The following is a 14,558-nucleotide window of genomic DNA, read 5'->3' on the forward strand; positions in this document are numbered from 1 at the left end:
TTTAAGATATCTCATTACAGATAACTGTGCAGATGTATGCATACATTTTTCTGAATATAATCAGAAGAAAATATGAAAAATGACTTTCTTTGGGGGAGGAACTTTTTTCTGGAGGAAGGGTAGTTTTTATTTTTCCTTTAAAAATATTCCTACTGAATTTGAATTTCTAACCTTAAAACTGCATATTTTTACAAGTGATAACAAAGCTTATTTGGACTATAAATTTATGGGTGATCTCTAGTTCCTTAAAGAACTTCCTTAATGTGATAGTATTGTTAACAACAACAACAACATGTTCCAAATCGGGACTGGGTCAGAACCTTTCTTTTTTCCTAATGTAATTTACAATCTCCTGAGAATAAATTAGCATGCCTGATAAAAAGTGTAACTTTCTGATAAACTCAAAAGGAATTCAAGACTAGTTCTAAGAAACCCATTCATTCTCAGTCAAGTGCCTAATTATCTCTAACCAAATATAATTTTATTTTGTATCTAATCTAACAATTATCTATTTGTAAAACGACCCCATCGAGAGTAAATCTTTGAATTGGCTTGGTAGACTCCTTTTCCTTTGCAGCAAGACTTGTAATAAATTTTGGTAGGTAGTCATATCTAGCTTGGAAATGTTTTCTTTAATAGCATTTAAACATGTAAACCTTCAAAAACTTGGGTAATGTTCACTTCCACTACTCCTCTAAAGGATGAGGGGATGATAAATGACAGGACTGTAAAACTATAGGAATAGAACATAATTCATTAACCATTCGACAAGTATTTGAGAGCCTACCAAAAGCAAGGCTTTGCAGAGTGTTTGAATGTCTACCACGTGCCAGGCACTGTTCTACAATCTGCGGATACAAAAACGAACAAATAGGATTGGAGGAATAAAACTACAATTCCCACAACATCTTGCTCTGTCGCCTCATCCCAGCTGGGCTCTTCTTTCCATTATTCTTTTCCCATGTTTCTACTTGTGCAGAAAAGGCCCACCCACTTACCTGCCATTTGCCCAGTCTTCCGTTAAGAGCTGGACTACAGTTCCCATAATACCAGTCGGTGTACCCTATATGGGCACAACTTTTTCCCGGCCCTGCCGAGGATGACTACACTTCCCAGAAAGCTTTACTTCCTCTTTTGGGTGTTATTGCCCCTTTCCCGGTGCGGGACACAGTTGAGAGAAAGAGTGTCAGGCCCGGGTGTTCTGTGTCCTTCCCCGGAGGAGGGACGAGGCGGACTTGACTCTTGGGCGCTAAGCCCAGGAGGGAGCCCCGGAGGCCGGCGTCCCTCTTGTCCTGCTAACCTCACGATCTTCCCGTCTTCTACACCCGCCGCCACCTGGACAGCTCCGGACAGACTGCCTGGGCAGAGGTGGCGATCTCGGCCACCGGGGCCGTGGCGAGGTCGCGGCCCTTGGGGCGGCGGTAGCGGCGTCAGCACTGGGGAGGAGGACGAGGGAAGATGGCGTCGGAGCTAGAGCCGGAGGTGCCGGCAATCGACCAGAGTTTGCTGGAATGTTCGGCTGAGGAGACCGCGGGGGTGAGTGCCGGGACCCGGGCGGGCACATCCGGCGCTCGCAGGCCGAGCCCCGTGGGAGAACGTACTCTTGGAAATCCCGGAGCTTCCCGGTCTTGACTTGGGGTAATCACCGCGCCAGTGACTCCAGCCCCTCACAGTGGGAGCGGTCCGAGGAGGCCCCTGGTCCTGCCCCATTCCTTCCCTCTTTATCGTCAAATAGCCGCCGGAGCTACGCGGTGCACCAGCCACCTTTACAGCCCCTTTCTGCCCAGGAGAACCAATAGCTCTTTATTATTACTCCTTTCCCCTACACTGCCAATAAGTCTCCGACCCAAGGGCCTTTGTACTTTATGCCAGGTCTTGCAAGAGGGGAGGGAAAGACACTTCCTGGTGTTTTGGGTAAAATCTCCCTACTTTCTCTTCCCTGATTGCTTTTCCTGAGATAAGCAGAGCACTGGCTCTTCCACCGAAATATACCACCCTTTTAACCGAGTCCATACGTTGTTTCTGGCACTGCTCTGATGCAAAAGTACTGTCCTCTCTCTTTCCTCTCTTCAGTGCATTTTTACACCTGTTTGGGCAGTCAGCAGTGTTGACGAATGTGTGGAAAGTAGTGTTTCGACACGTTTCCTCAGTGTGAGAAAGTAGTAGTGGAGGCTGGGAGATTACAAAAATTTTTTTTTTAGGAGTTGGGGGTAGTTGGGTGGAGAACAAATATTATATAACTTGGAGAGAGCCGATTTCAACAAACAGAAGTTAATGTTAGGTTTGGTCACTGCATAGTGGGAAGAGTTATGCCCCAAACTTAAACCGTTCCAACCCAGTATTATACTAAAACTGTAATACGCGTATTCTCGTGTAAGTAGCAAAGTTGTAAGATGATTAATAAACTCATGGCTTCTTTCTTCAAAGACAGGGAACACCCGTTAAAACAGATTGTCCCTAATGATTATGAATGGACCAAAACAACTGAGGCCCCACATCTAAGGCCTTCAATTTAAAAAGCTACTTGGAAGGGAGTGACCTTTGATCATGGGTCAGTAATCTGAAGTTATGAACAAAATTTTAGCGGAGCACTCTGGGACTGTTGGTCAGTGAGAAGTTATTTTGGATAAATTAATGAGGACACTAAAGTCAGAGTGGGTGGAATAAGTGACAGGAGTAGAGGTGAAAAGTTCAAAGAAATACACTGATGAATGATGTCTTTTTTTTTTTTTAACTGACTTGTTTAGGTCAGGCTTAATGTACTTTCTGCTTAACATAACAACCACCCAAGGATTTTCAGCCCTCATTGGCCTTTCATGTATCAAAAATATTGAAAAAATAAAAAGCAGTGTTATGAGTAAACAGTTAGATGGTAATCATGATTTATTCCATCTCCATGTCTCCTGTTAATGTCCATTTGATAACTAATGTGTTGTTTACCTCAAAATAATATTTTCTCTTACTCCCACCAAATTTTCTGTCTGTTGGCCCAGTACTACAGGTTACGTACTCTTAGTTTCCCAATCCTAGAAGTGCAAACTACCAAGTAGGTTAAAGCTTCAACTTGTGGTTCCTAAGAAAACCAGTTATAAAACCAGTACCAGAGACCAGTGCACCTAGTTCTGTTTAGGGGAATGAATTCTCAAGCAAATGCAGAAGGGGAAATGAGGGGAAATGAAGGGAAATGTAATAAAAATTAATCTGAACTTGATTTGAGTTTGTGAAGATCACAATCTGAGCTACATTTTATTTTTGCTCTGTTTACTTTCAATTGGCTTTCTCAACAATAAGATGAAAAAAATGTTTAGCCTGAAGACCAACACAATTCCTTAAAAGAAGATGCAAACTAATATTAAAATACAAGATTCTTCCAGTTATGTATCCTGGCCTTACTTTGTGAGAGATTTATTATTGTCTGTATTCAGTCAAAAACACCGTAACACTTTCTTTCAGCTTCGTCTCCACACAGCTCTTTATCACAAATTAAAATGAATTAATAAAGTTTTCTCAGCTTAGAAGTAAATTTTAGAGAGGGTGAACAAGTAAAGGAAGCAACTATTGCAGCCTTTAGAGTGTGATACTGTACCTTGTTGGGATCACATCCATTTAAAATTACTTAATAAGCACTAGTGTCATCTTTCCCACACTTTATTTACACGTGGTTTCTCTTCTATTAATATTATAAGGAAGAAGCACTATCTGTGATCCTATTTATTTTAACTAGTATGCCTCACAAATAAAAGCAGGTAAGCTCTCTCTTCAATAACATTAAGTTCAGGATATTAAAGAGGTCCTCCCTTCTCAGTCTTCTCTTTTCTTAGTAGAATTGATTCTCCAAGTATGACTTTGCCAACATGTTTGTGGAGTCTATGTTGCATGCTCCACAGATTTGATTATAATGTGTTCAAAGGATGATCATGATTTAAGCAATATATATACTATTTTTCACTGAGTATAAAAGAACTACATAGTCATTATAGAAGTTTTATGTCTTGATTAGTTTTTGCTTTAAAATTTTTAACAGTTTTATAATTCAAATACACAATTCAATTCAGTGGTTTTTATTCTATCCACACAGTTGTGCAACCATCACCACAATCAATTTTAGGACATTTTCATCAACCCCAAACAGAAATCCAATACTCATTTAGCAGTCAGTCTTTTCACTCCCAAACTGTAGATTTGTATTTTAGCATATTTCAATACTTCGTTCCTTTTTATTGCAAAATAATATTCCATTTTATGCATGTACCATATTTTATTTATCCATTCATCAATTGATGGACAGTTGGTTTCTACTTTTAGGATATGGAATCATGCTGCTATGAACATTTGTGTATTATTTTTTTGTGGGAATGTATGTTTTTATTTCTTTTGGGGTTACTATTTTCCAAAGTGGCTATATCATTTTATTACATTCCCATCAACACAATATGAGCGATGTGGATTTCTCCATATCTTTGTCAACATTGCTACTGTCTCTTTTATTATAGCCATTCTGTTGGGTGTGAAGTGGCATCTGATTGTAGTTTTGATCTGTATTTCTCTAGGACTCATGATGTTAAACATCTTTTCATGAGTTTTTTTGCTATTTGTAGATCTTCTTTGGAACTTTCAATTCCTATCTTTTGCCTATTTTTAAATTGGATTTGTTTGTCTTTTATTATTGAGTTTGTATATTATTTTGATTTGTGAATGCTTTTACTTCATTTTTAGAACTCATAATATGACTTGCTTAAATATTTCTTAATAATACACAGTCTCGAAAACTCCAGTTCAGCATAGCAATTGTTATTTTACAATTAACTTACATGTTGGTTATCCTGGTTCAAAATCAAAATCAAATGGAGTTAAAAGATACAATTTTAATTTGGTATAGAATAATAATTAGATAATGTAATAAAAAGCTAACCTGTAGGGACTTTCATTTATTGTAGTTGCTCTCTTCCCAGGCTTAAATTTAGCATTCAAAAAAGGAAAGCTCCTGGAAACATTGTCATAATATGTTTACTTTAGTGAAATGAGTTGACAGTTTCTTCACTTCCCTATGGAGGACGTCTAATAAGATAGTGTTCATTACCCTGTTGTGCACATTGGTGTAACAGCCACAAGTGTCTAATGAGATAGTGTTTATCACTCTGTTGTGCACATTGGTATGACACCACAAATGTCTGAAATAAGGACAAAATAACATGCAACCAAATTAGAAATCTCCATAGTTTTTCATATTAAACACTTACACAATTAGCTTATGTTAGTTAGTGAGAACTAATATGAAAAACTATAGCTTTTATTGTTTTGAGAAATACATGAGCCGTTATTCTGAAAGACAGTCAAAAGTTTTTCCTCCTGCTCACTTTGTCTTCACAACTTTTTTTTCCCTTTTTTATGCTGTTGCAAGTCACAAATTCAATATCTCTGGTATAGAATTCTCATGTAAATGTACTTTGTATGTTGTTTAAATTTAATGACATTAAAATGCCTAATATAAATTTGTTAATAATTTATAATAACATAATACACAGAATGAAATGCTTGTTTTACTAATTTTATTTTATGTAAGGTAGCTACTGATTTTCTTAACCAAAAGCTGATATTAGTTTCTGAATTTTTTGTTTAAGAAATCATTGAACAGATTTGACCTGTCAGTGTTGTTGAAGCTACAAAATAATAATTTTAAAAAGCATTATCTTTTATTTTCCTTGTATTAAAATTCTGCAAGTGACGTTTTAAGATAAATGGAACATAAAAATAAGAACAAACATTGCTTTTAAAACAAAACCTTTGAATGTGTGTGTAAATTAAAATTGCTTGAGGAATAATTTTCCAGGATCATGGAGATGAATTCTTTGAATCTTTTTTTTTAAATTACAGCTAACATTCATTATTATTTTAGTTTCAGGTATAGTGGTTAGGTAATTAGAGGATTATAAAGTGATCCCCCAATAATTCTAGTACCCACCTGAGAATTCTTTGGCTCTTTGTGCTTATTTTTCTATTCATAAACAGTAAATTTCTTAGGATAATATGATTCTATCTTCATTCTTTAAAGATTTTTTAAAATTTTATTTATTTTTAGAGAGTGAGAAAGAGAGGGAAAGAGAGAAACATTGACGTGCAAGAGAAACATCTGTTGGTTGCCTCTTCGATCACCCTAACTGGGAACCTAGCCCACAACCCAGGCACATGCCCTAAACGGGAATCGAACCAGTGACCTTTCAGTTTGTGGAGTGACACTCATTCCACTGAGTCACACCAGTCAGGGCTTTGTTCATATTTTAAATAGGGTTTGCTGACTTGGGTGAAAATCTGCATATTTACCTTTGGATGTAACCCAAAAAGTGTGTTTTTAGTTCAAAGAATTAGATTATAGTTTGCTTGTTGGTTGATGACTTTTTTCCTTTTACTGTTGACTCCTTTTTTTCTCCTTTTATTGTCCTTTCATAATTACTGAAGTATGCGTTTGTGTGTATAATTTTGATTTAGAGCCACTGCTCTAAAGGAAGAGAGAATTCTTAAACCTGTGGGATTGTCTCTCAAGAAGTACTATTGTTGTAGGAGTAATCTAGTCTCTTACCTACTTGCATAAAGCTTCCATCCAGCCACTTAACTTATGAAAAAGATTCCTACATTTTAGTAAAAGTTCTCTGAACAGTGTAATTGACTAGAAAGTTAATATATGAGGTCTGCTCAGAAGGTATCTAGCCATGTAATATGAAAAATGGAGACATTTATTGAAGAAGTTACAAGAAACATTATACATAGGACAATGATGCCTCAATCCCCTTCAAAGTAGGCACCATGGGATCTCATACAGTTCTCCCAGTCGCCATCAGCTGCCCCATCATATGTTCCTGAATCTCATCGATGGTCTGAAATCTCTTCCCTTTCAAAGGTGATTTCAGTTTTGGAAAAACCTACAAGCCGCAGGATGCCGTATCTGGGCTTTAGGGGGCCAGAGTCACATGGGTGATTTGCTGTTTCACCAAAAAAAACTCTGCACAAGAAGTGATGTGTGTGCAGTCACGTTGTTGTGATGGAGCTGCCAATCACCAGTTGCCCGTAGCTGCGATCTTCTGAATCATCTGAATACTTTCCTTGGAGGAATGTTCGGCTTACTGCAAAATCTATTCAGATTCATTGCTCAACTTGCTCAGTCATTTTGAATGCGACAGCCACACAGTACACGTGCTCAATGGCATCTACAGCCCCCACTGACTAGTACAGTGACGTCAACATTGTTAACGCATGTACATTCCAGTCCATTCTCCTTAGCTGCTAGGTTATATTGATGTTGTACAAACTGTTCTGGTTACATTAACACTGGTTGGACTCTTTGCAGACAGACATCATTCACCAACCACCTCATGAATACTTAAAGAATACTTAAAATCTCTTTCTATATTTTATTTTTAGAAGCAAGGAAGTGGGTTTAAGATTATATAAGTAATAGTTAAAAATGAAGATCTTTTACTGTTGTCTTATGGTGTTAGACATCACTTGACTATAAACTCTCCTTTAACGAGGATGTGATTTGGAATTTAGGTTGTAATTCGTAGGTAAACACTGGACCTGTACCTTAGAACTGCATTTTTGTAGAAGTGCGTCAGTTATATTTTCTGACTTTAAATTTTCACTTGGTTTAGAGCCAGAATGAGTTGTAATTACACAGAGCAGTATGGAAGACAAATAACATATAGACTGATTTGGCAGGGAAGGCAGTGGTAAATGACAGAATACAGGGAAAAGACTTAAGGAAATAGGGAACAGAAAGAAGGTGGTTTGAAAGATACTTTACCTAGGGCTTACTCAGTTTACCTTTTAGAGACTACAGGACTGGATCTGCTTTATCTCTGTTTTCATTAAAACCACATTGAGAATCCTTCCACAATTTTAGTGTAATGTGAAATTTTAGTGTAAGTAGTGAAAACATATTTATAGTCATTCAGTTAACAGATTTTACTAAAGGCTCACTGGAGTCAAGTTCCATTTTAGATCTGGGGGATATGGAAATGGGAGATGGAGGTGAGGAATGAGCTAAGAAGGCATTTTAGAGAAAGTGAGACAAGATTGAGATCTGAAAAATGAGTAGATAATAGCCGTACAAAGTACAGAGGTGCGGAGCTAATATGGGTCTGGAGGAGAAGATGGGAGAGTATTGATACAAGGCAAAGGACCTTGTAAATCATGTCAGGGGAGTTGACTTGATTCTCAGCACAAATGGATGCTTAATGACATGAACATATTGGCATTTTGCAAGAATCACTGTGGTAGTGAGGTTGGGAAATGAACTGTAGAAGGTAAGACAAGTGGAGATAACCAGTTAGGACATGGTTGCACTAATTCTGGTGAAAGATAGGAACAGGGAGGTTGGACTAAGGTAGTGGAGATGGAGAGAAAGAAAGGGATGGATTCAACAGATATTCTTTTTAAGTATGTTTTATAGATTATGCTATTACAGTTGTCCCATTTTTTTCTCCTCCTTTGCCACCCTCCACCCAGTACCCCCATTCCTTCCAGCATTCCCCCATCCCCCTTAGTTCATGTCCATGGTGGGGGGGTCATACATACAAGTTCTTTGGCTTCTCTATTTCCTATACTATTCTTAACCTCCCCCGTCGATTTTGTACCTACCAATTTTGCTTCTTATTCCTGTACCTTTTCCCTCATTCACTCCCTTCCCCCTCCCCACCGATAACCCTCCATGTGATCTCCATTTCTGTGATTCTGTTCCTGTTCTAGTTGTTCGCTTTGTTTGTGTTTGTTACTGTTTTTTTTTTTTTAGGTTTAGTTGTTGGTAGTTGTGTTTGTCATTTTACTGTTCCTAGTTTTGATCTTCTTTTTCTTAGATAAGTCCTTTTAACATTTCATGTAATAAAGTCTTGGTGATGGTGAACTCCTTTAACTTTACCTTATCTGAGAAGCACATTATCTGCCCTCCCATTCTAAATGATAGCTTTGCAAGAGAGAGTAATCTTGGATGTAGGTCTTTGCTTTTCATGACTTTGAATACTTCTTTGCAGCCCCTTCTTGCCTGTAAAGTTTCTTTTGAGAAATCAGCTGATAGTCTTATGGGAACTTGTTTGTAGGTGACTCTGCTTTTCTCTTGCTGCTTTTAAGATTCTCTCCTTATCTTTAATCTTGGGTAATTTATGATACGTCTTGGTGTGTTCCTCTTTGGGTCCAATTTTTTTGAGACACTCTGAGCTTCCTGGATTTGTATGTCTATTTCTTTTGCCAGACTGGGAAAGTTTTCTTTCACTATTTTTTCAAACAAGTTTTCAGTTTCTTGCTCTTCCTCTTCTTCTGGCACCCCTATGATTTGGATGTTAGAACATTTAAAGTTGTCCCAGAGGTTCCTAAGCCTCTTCTCATTTTTTTTTGAATTCTTGTTTCTTCATTCTGTTCCAGTTGAATGTTTATTTCTTCCTTCTGTTCCAAATCATTGATTTGAGTTCCAGTTTCCTTCCCTTCATTGTTGATTCCCTGTATATTTTTCTTTATTTCACTTTGTATAGCCTTCACTTCTTCCTTTATTTTGCATCCATACTCAATTATTTCTCTGAGCATCCTGATTACCAGAATTTTGAACTCTGCATCTGATAGGTTGGCTGTCTCCTTATTGCCTAGTTCTTTTTCTGGAGTTGTGATCTGTTCTTTCATTTGGGCCATATTTCTTTGTCTTGGTGCATTTATTATGTCGTAAGGGGCGAAGCCTTAGGTATTTGTCAGGGCGGGGCAACCCACTTTGCTGCGTTGTGGTGCTGTATGTTGGGGAGGGGTGAGAGGGAACAGTGTTGTTTGCTCAGCTCTTGTCCTGCTTTCAGTCATTTCCCACCCACAAGCAAATTGTGCCTTTTCAGGTACTGCCTTTGTGCTGATTCCGGGATGAGTGGGCTTTTGTACAGTCTAGCACCTCATGGGCCCCTCCAACAGACTCTTCTGTGGGACTGGCAGTTTCCGCCACCACAACCCCCAAAGATTTTTACAGCCAGAGGTTTTGAGGCTTTATTTTCCCATGCTGGAACTCTGGGTTGTATAGGCTGTCTTGCTCCCCAGTTGTTCCTCCTGGTTTATCCTCGTGGGAATGTGGGACCACCCTGTCCACCAGCCGCTGCCTTGCTGTGCATCCTCTCTGCCCTATCTGCCCATCTCTGCTCCTCCTGCTAGTCTGGATGTGGATGTTTCTTCAACTCCTTGGTTGTCAGGCATCAATACAGTTCACTTTTCTGACAGTTCTGGTTGTTTTGTGTTTTTAAATTGATTGTTATCCTTCTTTTGGTTGTGCAAGGAAGCAAAGTGTATCTACCTACGCCTCCATCTTACCCGGAAATCCAGATTCAACAAATATTTAAGAAGCCTTAATGGGCAAGACTTAATTGGATGTTGGAGTGAGGAAGAAGGAATATTTTCAGGTTTTTTTGGTTTGGATATTTGGGTAGATGGTGATATCTAAAATAGGGAAATGGGGAAAATAGCAGGGTTTGGGTGGGAGTCGGGGGATCATTAGTTTAGTTTTAGACATGTTGAGTTGGTATCTGAAAGGGAAAACTGTTTCTTCTGTTGGTCTCTACACTTAACACCTATACCCAGGCCACCAAATGTGTGTGTGTGGTGGGAGGTGGGAGGGTTCTGCACACCAGGAAATTCTGTAATTCTTAGAGACACCAACTGGGTGCCCTACAATTCAATTTAGTTCTGACACTGTTCACCTGGAGTTAGCATCAGATCCCACAGATTAAGAGCTTAGTCCCTCAAGATTTCCCCCTCTACCACACTGTCTTCAAGTTACCCACAACTTCTGTCTGACTTGGCTACAAGTCGGGTTTCGATGATCCTTGGACCCAGACATTTGCTCGGACATCTTCCAGAACTCTAAGGGAAGCAGTTTATTTACTGGATTACTGGTTTATTATAAAATGATACAAATCAGTAGCCAGGCGGAAGAGATGCATAGAGCAAGGGATGTGGGAAGGGGTGCAGAGCTTCTTTACTCTGTGCCAGTACCTCTGTATGTTCAGCCCAGAAGCTCTCTGAACCCCAACATTTAAGGGGTTTTTATGGAAGCTTTGTTACATGGGCATGATTGGAGATGGTAAATTCCAACTTTCCAATAACTGGATTGGTTCCCCTGGCAACCAGCTCCCCAAAGGGGATTATTATAAATGACAAAAGACACTCCTTTCACCTTTATACCACTTAGCATTTAGGAAATTTCAAGAGTTTTAAGATGCTGCCAGGAATGGGATGAAGACCAAGTACATATTTCTTATTATAAATTACAATATCACAGTATCTATTAGGTATCTAAGTATAATTATCACAGGTAGTTGGACATAAAAGTTTGGGGACAGAGAAAAGTGGCTGTTTTTGGTTGGTTTTTAGCAGGGAGAGCAAAGAGGAAACGTTTATAGTGAGGTTTATCAGGAAAGAAGCCATATGGGTGGAACAAAGTCTCTTGTGGACTGACATTCATAAGAGAATGGTATATCATCTCATTTATTAATCAATCCGAAACATAACTAATGTATTGTCTGTTGATGTTCACTGTAATCTATTCCTGTCGGCAAACTGACAGAGTGAATCCAGATCACAATCAGAGCATCATAGTGATCACTTCATAAGGTATATAAATGCCCAATCACTATATTGTATACCTGACACTAGTGTAGTGTCTGTCAACTGTAATTGAACATAATTTAATAAAAAAATGAAAAGATAAATTTGAACAAAGCATTATAAAGGAAGTCAGATGGGCTCAATGATGACTGATTTATGTGATGATTTGTTGTGGTCATTTTCCTGTACTACTTGCAGAGGTTTGCTTCTAGAATTGAGAAGAGGGGCTCTTTGCACTTTAATTTTACTTTCACTTTAAGTAGAATTCTAAAATAGTTTGGATATTAATAAAGTTATAAATTTTGCCCTTTTTGAAAAGACATACAGTGATGAGTGTTGTAAACAAAATAATTCATGACTCTTATCATTATTTTTGTACCTAAAAGAAAATAGAGATTATTCACATTAGTAGTTTATTGACATTGTTTAAAATGTTTTCTTTTTTCTTTTTTTTAAAGAAATGGCTGCAATCAACTGACCTCACTAGAGAAGTCTACCAGCATTTAGCTCACTATGTACCCAAAATCTACTGCAGGGGTCCCAACCCTTTTCCACAGAAAGAAGACATGCTGGCACAGCATGTTTTGTTGGGACCTTTGGAATGGTACCTTTGTGGTGAAGATCCTGCATTTGGATTTCCAAAACTTGAACAAGCAAACAAACCTTCTCATCTTTGTGGTCGTGTTTTTAAAGTAGGAGAGCCTACATACTCTTGCAGGTAAAATATCATAATTCTTTTTCTAAAAGGCTCCTGTTTTTACTTGACATTTTTTCCCTGAAATCTTACATCATTGTTTTTCAATTGTGAAGTATATTTATATATAAAAGTATACACAAGTATATGCAGTGTAATAAGTGATTATGGAACAAACTTGATGTAATTATTTTCCAGGTCACCAGCATTCCAGAAACCTACTATATCCCTTCTTCCTAGCCCGTAATTAACTCCTACCTTGACTCTTGCAGTAATGACTTACTTGCTTTTCTTGATAGTTCGGCTTGTGGGAGCTGGGTCACACTAGTTTCTTTATCCTTTTCACATGACTTCCTTCATTCGTGTTTGAGTGTTTCTCTGCTTTCTGGCTCAAGACATCCACAACTCCTTCTTTGCTTACTGTGACCCAGATACAGAATCATGTTACCTGACCAGACCAGGTCCACATGCTCAGTAGTTGCCAGCTAAAAAGATGGTTTTATGAGAAGGAGCTTTATTGTGAACCAGCAAGCAAGGACAAGCATCTAATCCATCTTTATTAGGGGAAATCATGCACAGACATCAAGGTAGACTTTGTCATTGCATGTATAGGTGGGGGCATGCCAGTGCTTGCGCATTCAGGAAACATGCTTAAACATATATCACATGTTCAAAAATGGTAGAAAATCTCCACCCCTGGCGATTTAACAAAATCTCTATTTAACGAAATCATTACATCTGTTCATATTAGCTAATATAACTAGATAATATATTGTGTGAATGTACTATTAATAGAGGCATTGCATAATCTTTTTTGGTATGACTTTTTTCTGTAATTTTGGGGAATGCCTCTGTGTGTGGATGATTAGAATATCAGTAGAGATATTTTTATATATTGAAAGACTGTTAGATCTAGTTTTTTGTCTGTCTTTACAAAAACCTCTTTGAGTCCTTAGTTGATATTTGGAGCAATAGTGCTAGTTTGCCCTCATGATTTACTCATAAATGAGGAAACTGAGGTTCATTTGTCCCGTAACATCTTTTGTAGCAAAAGGAACCGGTTTCAAAGCATCCTTGTGTATGACATGTCTTTTCGTTTTTAATCTGGAGCATTTCCTCAGGTTTTTTTCCTAATTTAATCTTTATTGTATTTTTTCCCATTAACATTTAGTCCCCTTATACCCTCGTCTCCCCAGCAACTATCACACTCTTGTCCATGAGTCCATTTTCCTTTTTGCCCAATCCCTCTACTCCCTCCTCAGTTTTTCTTTGACTTTCCATATCTTGATACTTTTGAAGATTACAGGCCCATTATTTTGTAAATGTCTGTCAATTGGCTTTGTCTGATATACATTACGGTTAGGGTCAGGTTGTATCTATCATAGGAATATCACAGAAATCGCCTATCATATTCTCATATGATTTTGATTTACTTCATAACTGGTAATGTTAACTTCGATCACTTGATTAAGGGGACGCTGCAAGACTTCACTGTAAAGTTACTCTGTAATCAGTAAGTACTTTGTGGGGAGGTATTTTGAGACTATTAAATACATACACTGTTTCTTACAAAACATTCTATCTCTATTTATTTATATTAGTATGTATTCATGGGTCCCATTCGTGGGGTGTTTGTTTGTTTGTTTGTTTTTAGAGATGGGGCAAGGGAGGGACGAAAGAGAGAGGAGAACATCCATGTGCAAGAGAAACACTGATCAGTTGCCTCGTATATACTACCAACTGGGGACCTGGCCCACAACCCAGGCACGTGCCCTGACGGGAATTGGACCAGTGGCCTTTCAGTTTGCCACATAATGCCCAACCCACTGAGAGACATCAGTCAGGGCCCATTATTCTTGTGCTTAAATTGTTCTAGGTTTGGCCCATGAGAGGCCCTTCAAAACTGTTGTTTTTGTTCTTTTTTATCTCCCCATCATTCTTTTGAGTACTTCCTTTTTCTTTCAGACACAAGATGTCTGGGCTATATATCTTGGATGTTTCCCTTCCCCAGCCCTGAAAAATCAACCATTTCCCCTAGGATCCTGCTTTCTTTTTCGTAGAGATTAGTGTTTAGAGGTAGGATACTAGGTGTACTTGTTGCTCTTGGGTATGTCACTAACCCCAGGCCCTCTCAGTGGATATATATCTATAGATAGATATTGAGTTACTGAAAGCCATGCATTTACAGTGATCTCTTCAGTTCAAGTTCCATACCACAGAGTTCTCGTTTTCTCCCTTTGCATAG

At 38.3% G+C, this 14,558-nt stretch overlaps 1 protein-coding gene across 4 annotated transcripts in view; it reads left to right on the forward strand.

The window, feature by feature from the left end:
* Positions 1-1,142: 1,142 nt before the first annotated feature.
* The window catches only part of UBR2 (ubiquitin protein ligase E3 component n-recognin 2), a 112,423-nt gene continuing 99,007 nt past the window's right edge, over positions 1,143-14,558 (forward strand). For all 4 annotated transcript variants that reach the window (XM_054569362.1, XM_054569361.1, XM_054569363.1 and 1 more), the window contains exons 1-2: positions 1,143-1,536; positions 12,078-12,337. In XM_054569362.1, the coding sequence (XP_054425337.1) occupies positions 1,459-1,536; positions 12,078-12,337 (338 nt within the window). In that variant the 5' untranslated portion in view covers positions 1,143-1,458. The remainder of the gene's footprint in view (positions 1,537-12,077; positions 12,338-14,558) is intronic.

Source organism: Pteronotus mesoamericanus, unplaced genomic scaffold (assembly GCF_021234165.1).
Source record: "Pteronotus mesoamericanus isolate MK-2021 breed Mesoamerican mustached bat unplaced genomic scaffold, CSHL_Meso_final contig_20, whole genome shotgun sequence".
Classification (NCBI taxonomy): Eukaryota; Metazoa; Chordata; class Mammalia; order Chiroptera; family Mormoopidae; genus Pteronotus; species Pteronotus mesoamericanus.